Raw genomic sequence first — 12,022 nt, 5'->3', positions numbered from 1 at the left:
GAAAGTCCATGAATAATATAATATATCCATCCTAAGGCAAAACTTTTATCACCTCTCTCTGTATATATATGTGGATGATAGATACATTAGAGGTATGTACATACATGCTCTGTATAGATACACAGGTACATACACGCACTGTAACTGCACCTCAGTATTTCCTCCTCTCTGGATTCTACCCATTTCTCAATAAAATCAGAATGATTCATCTTGCTCATGACCTTTCTATTTTATTTTATATTAGCATTTCTAACAAACACCTATCAAAATTGACAAGTCCTGCTTTTCAACAAAACTGCTTTCTCTTTGGAAAAATTCCCACAAAAGAATCCTGGCCAGCCCCGGTACTGGCACCATCAGGACAATCTGACAAGACATCTACCCCTAAACTGGATTTCAGCTAAACCTATATGAAGAGGTTATTCCTTGAAAAGCATCTAGCACTCGACAGCTCCTGATGGGAACAGCTGGAGCTACAGCAGGGCTGTAAGGAGTGGTGGAAGTCTGGGCTTTTCATTAACATAGCTCCAGGAAAATCCCCACGCTGTGGAAGCCAGTGGCAAAGCGGCAGGGCTTCACCCCAGAGCTGGAGGAGAGCTCTCTTGAAAATAGGGGCCCTGGGGACTGCATTAGGAGAAAAGTGACAAACACGCTTGACGTGCGCGCAAGACAGCCGGTAACCCGCTCACTCGGAAAGGGCAGCTGCGCTGGCAGGGAGTTTTCCTGCAGTGAGCTGTGAACGCATAAAACCACCCACGGGCAAGCATCACCGATGGCCGGGACAGAACCAGCCCATCCCTCCAAACCCCTCAGGCGCGAGGGCACGGGGATGTCCGCCCCCAGGGATGGCTGCCCGCCAGTCACTGCTGTGCCCCTGGCCGTGCCCCACATCCACAGGGATCCTGAAGAGGTCATCCGCTGGCACCGGTAGCCCAGAGTACAGGGATGCAGGCAGCCCCAGGCGTTCAGCACACTCACAGCTCAGGGTGTCGCAGGGAAGTTGGGAAGCACACAGACGGCTATAGAAGCATGGGATGCTCCCACTGTCCTAGAGAGCTGAAGGGATTTTTTGTCCCAGCGATGGAGGACCTCAGCCCGCAGGCTCCGTCACCCTGCTGGGCAGAGGTTGGTCCTTCCCTCCCCGGAAACACCGTCCTCCCTCAGTAGCGCTCATGGGAAGGCATTGCCCTCAAATGTCAGAACAGCACGGTTTGGGTGCTGAAATGGCTTTTCGTTTCATTTTCACGAATTTAGACATGCAAAACTTTCTCAGAAGCCCAGAGTACACCATTTTAATCTTGCCATAGCTGAGATCTGAACTGACCCACATTTATTCTTTTTTCCCTAGAATTTCATGAGGAATGTCAAAATGCTCTCTTTTCCTCTCAAAGAGAAATCCTGTGCCAGCTGAGCTCCACTTAATAATGTCCAGGATGACTGGCTCAGCACTGATAACCCCACAGATGGAGGGTGGCTCTTGGGAACACCCAAGAGTTTCAGTCTCATGCCTTGGGGGAGTCAAACTCCTCCTCCAGACACCCACCACCATCCACAGGTGACACCGTCACTGTTGGTGTCAAACCACCACCATCCATGGGTGACACCGTCACTACTCGTGTCAAACCAGCACCATCCACAGGCGACACCACCACTGCCGCTGTCAAACTGCCAGCGTGGCCAGAGGCTGCTGCCACTTCAGCACATTCAGAATGCCCTGCGTAAGGTGCACAAAAGGTAAATGCAAAGAGTGAAACAAAACAAATGCCCCAGTGTTGTGGGAAATTATAACCAAGGACTCAGGAAAAAAGCTTTCAATTAAATAAAAAAATAAATAAATAAAACCACCAAGCCATAGATTCCATTGGATATAGTGCAGATGAAGCCATCACTGCAATGTAACTAGCAAAGTCCAGATCAAACTCTATTTAAAAGGATGATTTCCGTGTCTGTGTGGTGAGGGAAAACCATCTCTTTCGAGGAGCTAACAAATTGACGGGACAAACAGCTCACCCCACTCTGCAACACCAGGAAAGGATCCCTGAATGCAGAGGACAATCTGCATCAGCAGGAGAAATTCAAATCAGTACTTGCTGACCCTGTGAAACCCCATTCCCTTCAAAAGTTTCATCTCATTGTAGTCACTGGAGTTATCCCCAGGAGTAAAACCAATTCCAGTGAGTAAGCACTGCTCAAGTGGGCCTAGAAATTATTAAAGTAAACTCCAGCACTTCCCTGGGACTCTGGAGGGGGTTTCTTTCTCTTTAACCTCTGCATGGACTTGGATGACTCCACCTCTATCGCCTGACCACCTGCACTACGGAGGTTTTCTGTTTTTTTATGTACTTTTCCACTGCCTCTTTCTGGCTGTCACTGACTCGGCAGCGGGGTCTGCACCTGCATCCCCCATGCTCCAGGCAGGCATCCCCCCTGCAGTGCCGTACAGTTAGGAGGTACAGCCAGTCCCCCTCTCCACTCGCTCGGTGGTCCCTCCGGGTACCCCTTCACCATTCACCACTGCCCAGATTACAGTTTGGCACTTTGGCATCACAAAGTTCAAGTTTCTATTAGCAGGTGGGTTTTTTTCTCTCCATAACCTCCTGCTTTTTCCCCCTCACAGTCTCTGTTTTTGACTGTTTCCCTTGCGGTTCAGATCCCCAAAGGCTTCAGTCCTTTGCACATCACTTGCACAGTGCAGAAGACCCCAAGGAAGAACTGAAGAGGACAATATTGATCCCCACCACTTACTGTCAGGCTCAGGTCCTTATCTGGGGTGAGAGGAGTTATGGGGACTTCTGTCAACATGGGACCTCGCCAGTGGTTCATTTCTGCACTGAACTCCATCACCCGCTGGCTGCAACCCGTATTTTCCTCCTGCCGATGCACCAGAGCATAGACAGGCAGTACAAACATGTCTGTGGGCTCCTTCATCTCCCACACTCCCACACCAGCGACCGTCCAACACGCTGCAGTCCCTGGCAGCACTGTGACCCCTTGTTCAGCAAGTCCTCCCCGACGGGGATGCTCAAACTCCCCAGGCCAAAAGTGACTAAACATATTCAGGAAACTCCAAGGGGTAAGTCTGGAGTGGGAGGAGATCCCAACTCCAAGAGAGGAAAGGGCTTTTATGCCAGAGCAGTATCTCACCAGAGGTGTGCTGGACAAGCGGTACCCTGAGAGTACTCGCAAAGTCAGGATCAGGTCCTCTGCCAGCACTGGCTGCCAGGAAGAGGGGCCCATGGGTGGCCAGAGGAGTCCCACGTTTCAGCCCCCAAAGACAGAAGAATAAAGATCTTCCATTGCCAGGGAAGCTACAATGAGATCTACTTTGCACTTATGAAGACTTGGAGCACCGTGGCCAGAAAAAGGGGTTTACACACTCACAACTAACCCCACGGCTGGCAGGACTGTCCTTATAACCCCTCAAGGTGAGCCGCAGGCTTCAGCCAGGGCTTCAGCCCAGCCAGGACATTCCCGTGGCACGGTGCTCAGTGACAATGTGGTCTCTGCTGGCAGGACGGATGGAGGGCACGGGCAGGACAGTGGCACCAAGAGGGCAGAACAGTCAGATGTTTGTCTCCACCACAAGAAAACAGAGCAGCAGGATGCCCCTGGACACGATTCATGGGCCGCATGAATATACTGCAGGTCACGGCACAGAGCTCAGATGGGGACAGCTGTGGACATCACACCTGACCACACTCAGCGGAGCTGGGTACCAGCTGTGGTTCTGGTGTTCAACATTTAAAGAAGTGATGCTAAACCAAAGGGGAAAAACACTTTACAAGCCTTCCCAGCAGTATCCTAGAGTAGATGCCCTGGAAGCTGCATTGTCCCTCAGACACAAGAGGAGATGATAGAAGATCCTGGCAGCACCTACTCAGCATTGTGCTCCATTTTGAGGCTGCTGACCATCTGCTGTGCAGCCTCCAAGGCATTTACACCCACAGTCTTGCAAGTCTCTGCCTAGCTATGAGTGTAGCTTCTTGTTTCTGTCCCACTGGGAAAACATAGTTCATGGGCCTGGTACGGAGGAAAGACACGAAATGCAGAAATACCGTCTGTATTATTAGTCCTCACTCATGTTTAGTCATGCTTCTATGATTCTATGATTCTATGATTCTATGATTCTATGATTCTATGCTTGCTTTGCTTTTCCTGGTCTCTCCCCCCAGATGTATCACTGACACAGCAAGCTCATGTCCGCATTTGTAAGTGCAAAGCACTTGGTCTGCCGTTCTCAAAGGCAGGCGTCTCCCACAGCCGCTGCAGTGCTGGCACCATTGGAAATGTGCCCAGCAGCTTCAGCCGGCTGTGCAGGTCGGTGCTGCTTGGATGCCCAGACGTGCCTAACCTGGGGCATCCCTGTGTGAAAACGTGGTGATTGTAACATTGGATGGTTTTATAAGGCATTGGATTGCACCCACCCCCAGTTTCTTTTCATTCTCATTAGCATCTCTGCCCCTCTTGGAGGCTTATCCTCCCAGACAGAAGGCTGTGACCCAAACACCTTTAAATATACCAAGTATGTTTAAAGGAAAGGCATTTTTCAAAGAGTTCAGTTGAGAAAACAAAGCACAAGCACCTACATCATCACACCAGATGCTGACAGCAACATAGGGTTATGGTTGGTGAGAATGGAAACAAAACAACTCGTACGAGTGAAGGTCTCCTGCTATGCTGGTTTCAATTCCCCAAATGCCTCCACCGCTGAGAAGACTCTATACCAGTGAATTTGAAATATGGTCTGTGCAGCTGTTCGGTGCAGGTATTTACATCTGCCAAACCTCTTCTGCAGCAAGAAGGGGTGGGTGGGCAGCAGACACTTGCATCCTGCACGGTGCTTTGTTGAGGGTGTCCTGCTCAATTTGCTTCTGACAGTGTTTCCTGGCAGGGGCCAGAGCCGGGACAACAGTTTGCAGTTAAGGCGCTCATTGCTGCACGTAGCCTTTTGCTCTAAACAGCTGCATCTACACAAGGGAAGAAAACAGGCCGACTGGTCTAGCACAGCCTGTGTCCCTGCAAGGAAACTCCCTTACCCTCTGTACCATCACAGCTGCACCTGAGCTGAGCAGCAGAGTGATGCCCCCCCTGTGCCAACCGCTGCATTAGCAGACACTGGCTGAGAGGACGCCAGCTTGCACAGGCCAAAATCATGCCGGGGTGGTGCTAACTAAAGCAGGATGGGCCAGCTGAAGTTTCTGCCTGTGCACCAACAGTCTCTAGTTTAGCAGCATAGACAACAGGCGTCCTGGACTTATGGAGCAACTATTGTATGCAAACGGATTTCACCCTGGCTTGGCTGCTGCTCATGTTCGCAAACTGTCCCTATTAGCTGCCAGTATCAGAGATTTCTGCATGTCACAGTGTCGAAGTGAGGGCATGAGCATATTTCTGCATCAGTCAGGCTGTGGGTCTTGGACTGGACTAAGCTACTAAAAGCATGTAAATGTCTACAGCTGCAGAATCACGTAGTTGGTAGAAGACTCACAACTAGGCATGAAGTTCCCCAACACAATACACAGCATTTGCTCCAAAGGTCATCATTCCCATGTAGGGAAATGGTTTGCGTTTTGCCTAAAGCAAGGAAGAGGTGTGAGAACAGAGATTCACATAATCCTTCCAACTCCTGTTCATAAATCCAGTAAGAGCCAGTCACAGCTCCCTGTGAGGGTACAGGAATCGAGCCTCTTCCCCTCGCTCCCAGGCCAGCCCTGACAGCGACTGCCGGCTGGAGCAGAGCACAAATGGCAGCTGCCTGTGCCAAAGGCAAAACTCATGTACAGATATGACGTGCTCAGACTGAGCAGCCCGAGCCCTCCTGGACTGGCAAGCAGAGGGCTCTGCACAAGGTGTGACGGTGCTTCTCCACCAAGCTTGTTCCTATGGCAGCCAGCATCGCCCCCCACATGATCCCTCGCCCCGGGGAGATGAACACAGTTATAAGGGGGCAGCACACACAGCCTGCCTCTTACAAAGCACATAGGTCTTGTGGTGGAAGCAGGAGTCCTGGGCTTTGCCTTGGCTTTGACAGAGAGACACCGCTCTCCTGCAGAGACAGCACCAGCTCTTGAGAAGATCCCAAGTGAAAGCCACATCCCATGCCTCTAGCACATGTGCCTGCCTCAGGATCCCTCTCAGCTGTGATGGCACGAACATGCCAGGAGTGTCACTCTTATCAGCTTAAGTCCTTCTACTGGCTCTCCCCTACCTGCAGTGCTCTACAGCGTGCAGGAGGGAAACCAGGGCTAGGGGAGAGAGGAATGAAGGGAGAAGGAGGGGCGGGCTTTGCCTTCCCTGCTTTGGCCCTTCCTCCCCCATCCTTTCACAGGATCCTCAGATCCTCCTCCAGAGCACTCACAGCCCAGCAACCCCCCCTCATCCCCAAAACATGCCCTGCATACCACCTCTGGCCCAAACTCCTGTGCACCTGCCTGGGGAGGCAGCTCCCTTTGCCCTCCTCTCACAGCTCGCCAAGGATTATTTAAGCCCACTTCAGAAAGCTTTGACTTCCAGACAGGGGATGCTCAGCACTTCCCAAAAATGCAGACCCTGTCAGTGGTCCCATTACGGGACCATCACCAGCCACTCAACTAGCTGTAAGCAGTGGAGTGAAATCAGTCCCTGCACTGCCGCCAGCTGTAAGCACTGGATGGAGCATTCAACCCGCTCTGACTCTGGGGTCTCGCTGCCCACCCTTGGCTTCCCTAAAACACACCCTGTTCTCTAGAAGGCGGCTCAGCAAGATCATCCTGCACATCCCTGCCGCCCATCTCCTCCTCTACAGCTTTTTTCCTGAGCTGCGGGGCCAGGCGAATGCACAGCCACAGAACTAGAAGGAGCCAATCTGCAAGCAAAGCAGCGAGATTGCTGCCCAGCAGCCTCCGCTGCTTGGGGCTGCGGCAGCTGACTGTATCTCTCTGCCTCGTTACAGAACAGCCTGCTTCTTGTGTCAGTCTCCAGTAGCATGTCCTTTAACCACAAGTGAAAGCAACTGATCCCCCACGAAGGCACATCTGCTCCAAGTCCATATTACAACAGGGAAAAAAATGACACCTTCAGCTATATAAACCAATAAAGACTGTCTGATTTGGTTTGCCCCTGTTGCTACCCAGCAAGCTCCCCACTGGGTTAAAGACTGGTGACATCTGCTAAAAAAATGTCAAGAGTGAGGAGAACAAAACCGGGTAATGAATCACACTGAGTGCTCGATGCAGCTGGAAGCCGGAGGGGCGAGTCCACCCCACTTCACTCCCAGGCTGAGGGGAGCCGGGACCACCGGACCAGCGCTGCGCAGCCTGTGGCTCCAGGAGATGTACACAGGGGGGTACAGCAGCAGGCACACACCTTGCAGCAGCTACCAAGAAATGGTGCGACATGGCAAAAGACATGATGTGAGGGGCTCGATACGGAGGTATTCTCCCTCCAGCTCTCCGAAGTCAGGAAATGGTAAAGTTAACTCTGCCCCCTTGTGCATCTGCATCATGATACAGGCCATAATTAGATGACATGCTTCTCTTCTTCACGTTAGAGGCTAGCATACATGATCCACCTCCTCATCACCTGCAGCGTGGAGCCTTGGGACGCCTCCGTGGACACCTCGTGTCCACCCATGCAGAGGGACCTTGTGCTGAGCAGGATGGGGAGGGGTTATGGACGCTCCCAGGGATCCCCTCAAACACACAAAGACGTTAAAGTATCTGTTTATGCCTCTCTAAATCTGCAGCCCTGAGACTATTATAAAAGCAGTTTAAATGGTCTGCTGAGGACAGCATTACTGTCCGGCTTATGAGCTCAAAAATCATGACTCATCCTGCCAAAACGATGGGGGTTGTTTTAGCAATCACGTGCTCTCTTCTAAATGTGAACTGGCAAAAGCTGGGGAATTTCTCAGCTCTGCTTCTGATCTTTCCAAGGAAACAATTCTTTTCTCTATAATTTCAGGAGCTTCTTGTTTCTTAGCCAGAGTCTTCCCTGGTTTAAACCAGAGATTCTTCCTCATCACGGGCACCCAAGAACTGGTGCTTCAGGACAGGGCTGTGACAGAGCCATGTGGTTTCAACACAGATGGCCTCTCTCCTGACCTGGCTGATAAAATATAAAATTTCTACCCTACCTGCTTTAATGCATATATTTATCTATGCACTTGTGGCCTTGATTTGGAAAAAAAAATCAGATGTACGATCACAGAGTTAACTAACAATGGCATATTCAGCAAGTACCTGAACACAGGGAGTTTTATACTCCCACCATCGGACCAGTCCCCACGTGGCTGAAATTGGCGCCACAAACCTCTTGCAGTTTTTCCCCCAGTTTCAGTAAACCAAGCACTACTCTGCGACCCGACCAGGCATTTCCACCAGCGCATCCGCAGACACATGACCCTGTTTGCACAGCTCGGGCATCAGGCTCCTCGCCCGATTTTAGCTGGGTTTCCCCAGGGATTCAGTTAATGCCACTACAGCTTCTGTCCACCCGCCAGCCCCTCCCTCCATCCCTGTGGGGCTGGGCAGTGAGGGGCAGCGGGGGCAGCGGGAGGCACAGGGATGCAGACCCACGCTGGCTGCAGGGCAGCGCTGGACCTGCACGGGCACCACAGGAGCCAGGGACAATGGGTGCTCCACGGCAAGGGGCAGGAGCCTGACCTGCTGCCGGGTAGGATGGCAGCACCCCCACCAAGAGCAAATGGGGACCCTCAGTCCCCAGTTCTGCTGCGGGGCAGGCAGCCACCCCTCCTCCAGGTGCCCTCCGCAGCCACAACCACGGCATCACGGCTAAGGCTCTGGTGTCCCCTCTGCTACCACATGCGCATCCGCAGTCTTGGCCTCAACTCCTCTCTGTAAACTCTTACTAAATGAAAGGGATGCTCTAGATTAAAGGCACTTTTGTAAGACACCGATGCAGAATTTCTCCTTTTCCTTTCCACTCTATCCCCCACGTCCTTCTCTCCAAAGCAGTGTTTTCATTAGGAAAGTGCCCAGGACACAGAATGAAACAGGACCATAAACCCTGCAGCAGATCTGAGGAGCACTGGCAATGCCCAACCCCAACCAGACTGTGCTCGTTTCCGTGCCCTGGGCCCACAAAAGCCCCCAGCACTGGGGGGACCTGCAGAGACACAGCATAGCAGACAGCTCTGCAGTTAATTTTCTGTCTCTTTGTGGATGGGGACACCTCTCTGACATGTTATATTTCAACATATACATTTACATTTCAACATAACAAGAGTCAACATAATGGTGACTCTTCCCCTTCTCACTGTCAGGAGGGAAACGTTCCCTGGTCAGAAGAAGGGTCTGGTTAAAAACTGTGACACACCCCCAGTGCTTTCTGAAACACCCAGACAAGCCCCTGCTCTTCGAAGACGTCCTGCCTCTGGCCACCAGGTCATGCCAAAGGTCCCCCGGTGGGCTGTGACCTTGGCAAAGGCCTGCCAAAATGGGACCAAACCCCCCCACAGCTGACAGTGATGGGGGGCATCCGCAGCTCCATCACATCGCATGCATGCAGCATCTGCCCCAGTGCCCCACCCATCCCAGCCATGCATCAGCACACGCCCCCCTGCCAGAAAACAGCTCCCACTACCTTCATCCCGCTTGCGCTTGTTGCTCTCAGTGCCGGGGGAGGCGATTCCCAGGATCCCGCTGATGGAGTAGGACGAGCCAGCGGAATCGGTGCTGACGGAAGACACCTGGGTCACAGACCCTGTGGAGGCTGCAAGGCAAGGCCAGATGGTCAGCGGGCAGGACAACACGAGTGGCAGCCTACCCAAAAGCCACCAGCCCCCACGGCGTGACCAAGGCAGTCTGGGGCTCTGCCAGCCACCGCAGTCCCTCCAGCCGGGGAAGGACCCCCGCCCAGCCCAGCCCAGTGGCTTGCTGCAGCAGCCCTGGGCAGGGGCGGGAATGGAGGCATGGTCACCCCTCGCCTCTGTCACGAGGGGTCAGGGCCATGCGCTGCGGGACAGGGGATGCTCTTCCTTTAGTGGTCAGTTGCCCTGTCCCGAGCGAGGCATGGTGGGAAGGCACATTGCTCGGGCCAGCGGACTCCGTCAGGCGACACACCAGCCTATGTCATCAGCAAGGTGGACGGTGCTGGCTAGGAGCACAGCCATGCAGAGAGAGGAGCCTCCACAAACGGGCTCCCCAGCGAGATCCCGGGGCAGGCTGCCAGCCTTCCGGTGCAGGAACCTTGTGGGAGCGGAGCAGCCTGCACCCGCTGTGCTTGGTTTGCTGCCTGCGTCCTGCTGGCCCAAGCCACCAGCCTCCAGCCAGTGAAGACCTCTGGGCAGCTGGGGTTACCCAGGGACCCAGGGATGGCCAGCTGTGGGCCATGTGGCTGAAAGGCCCTGAGGCTCCCCAAAATATGAATTAAATCCACTCTGCTTTGGCAGAGCCCTCAGGAAAGGGTGCTGGCTGTGTCCAGCCAAGGGGGGTCATTCATCACAGCCAACACAAGCCTGGAGATGCCCGCCAGGGCTGCAGACACTGTGTCCATGCGATGCTGTGGGAGTCCACGGCTGTACAGAAGCAGGCAGAGGAGGGAGCACCGCCGTCACCTCCATCTGCTCACAGGCTGAGCCTGCGCTGGCATGTCCCCATGTCCCAGAAAGCACTGTGCAGCCCCCAAGCAGGGGGTGGTCCTCTGCAGGACCACACTGAAGACCCCCAGCCACAGCCCAGATGGAGCAAACGGTCACTGGAAATCCCTGCTGCCTCTATCAGCCCCAAGCCCTGAGAAACAAGAATTCTCTCCTCTGCTCTTGTTTTCCTCAAGAAGACACACCCCTTAAGCCACCATAGCAAACTGAGGGATGCTTTTCCTCCTCTGAGACTGTTTTGGCATTTCCCAGAGAGAGGCTCGGGACACGGGGCTGCAGCATGATTTCTTTGACAAGCCCGCAGACTTCACGCAGCTCTGCGCCCACACTCTGTGTCTCATGGTGCCAGCCCCACCCTTGCCAAGTGGGGTCAGCAAGCATTTCCCCATTTCACAGGTGAGAGCGTGAAGGCAGAGAGGAACCGGGGCCCCCACCCTGCCTCCCTTCTGCCTACGGAGCAAGGGCTTACCTGTGCTCCAGCAGCTTTCATGGAACAAGGACAAAAAGAAAGCAGCCCTGAGCCCAGACCAAGCCCCTCCATCCCTGCTGCAGCATGGCATAGCGCCCCCCCCCCCCCCCCCGACAGACACCGTCAGCCTTGTGAAGGGCTGAGGATAGTGGGGATACCCCTCCCAGGGACCCCCTCCACCAGTATCGCCTGCCTCAGGGCGCAGCATCATTGGTCTGCAGCTGAATTAAAGTTTCGGAAAGTTTTGCTACCTCTTCACTCAAGACTGCAAGTGCACAAAGAATTATGGAAGGGATGGTTGATAGATGAAAAAAACACATTCAAAACTACTTACTGACTAATGATGCAGAAAATGTTATGAATAAGTATCCCTTTCTTGATTTATTACTTTAATTATCTGACATTCTATAGACACCCATTAGTGGGGGTTTTTTGGTTTAGATTTCAATTTTCTGTCTCATGGTGAAAGCTATTTATCATAATAATCAGTAAAATTCAAAACCTTTTAGCAGTATTTATAAAATTCATTTACTATGTTCAGCCCTTGGAGAATGACAAAGAAGGCGCATTAGCACGTGTGCTGAAGTGTTTTATGCAGAATTATCTGTCCATAAGAATGATTAAAAGTTCTTTAGAATATTTGTAATCCATTATGCTATTTTTTTATATTAAAAAAAAAAGTTTTCCTTACCTATGCTGTGACTGGAGGCTGGGACCTGCTGATTGGGTGGCTGCTGCACCTTCGTCCGTATGATCCTGTATGTAGTTGAAAAGAAATGACTACTTAGCATTAAGCATGCAATTGCAGGGGGCATCAGACACTATTTTTTCAGTTCAGGACACTTACATGAATACAAAAATGCTTTTCTGCATATTATCCCCTCGTCATCCACTGAAAGACTGATGGCGGGTGGACCCAGGACCATGTTTTTGCCTCTAGCCCCTGCCATTAGGGA

The 12,022-nt window shown here is 52.4% G+C and overlaps 1 protein-coding gene across 7 annotated transcripts in view; it reads right to left on the bottom strand.

Moving 5' to 3' along the window:
• The window catches only part of PAX5 (paired box 5), a 142,005-nt gene that overhangs the window by 113,348 nt on the left and 16,635 nt on the right, over positions 1 to 12,022 (bottom strand). For 6 of the 7 annotated variants that reach the window (XM_076362177.1, XM_076362178.1, XM_076362181.1 and 3 more), the window contains 2 exons: positions 11,758 to 11,822; positions 9,583 to 9,711 (listed from right to left, as the gene is read on the bottom strand). In XM_076362177.1, the coding sequence (XP_076218292.1) occupies positions 9,583 to 9,711; positions 11,758 to 11,822 (194 nt within the window). The remainder of the gene's footprint in view (positions 1 to 9,582; positions 9,712 to 11,757; positions 11,823 to 12,022) is intronic. The other variant, XM_076362180.1, reaches the window with a different exon arrangement.

This window comes from Aptenodytes patagonicus, chromosome Z (genome assembly GCF_965638725.1).
Source record: "Aptenodytes patagonicus chromosome Z, bAptPat1.pri.cur, whole genome shotgun sequence".
NCBI lineage: Eukaryota > Metazoa > Chordata > Aves > Sphenisciformes > Spheniscidae > Aptenodytes > Aptenodytes patagonicus.
Note: the sequence above shows the minus strand (reverse complement) of the source record. Positions and strands in the feature narration are given on the sequence as shown.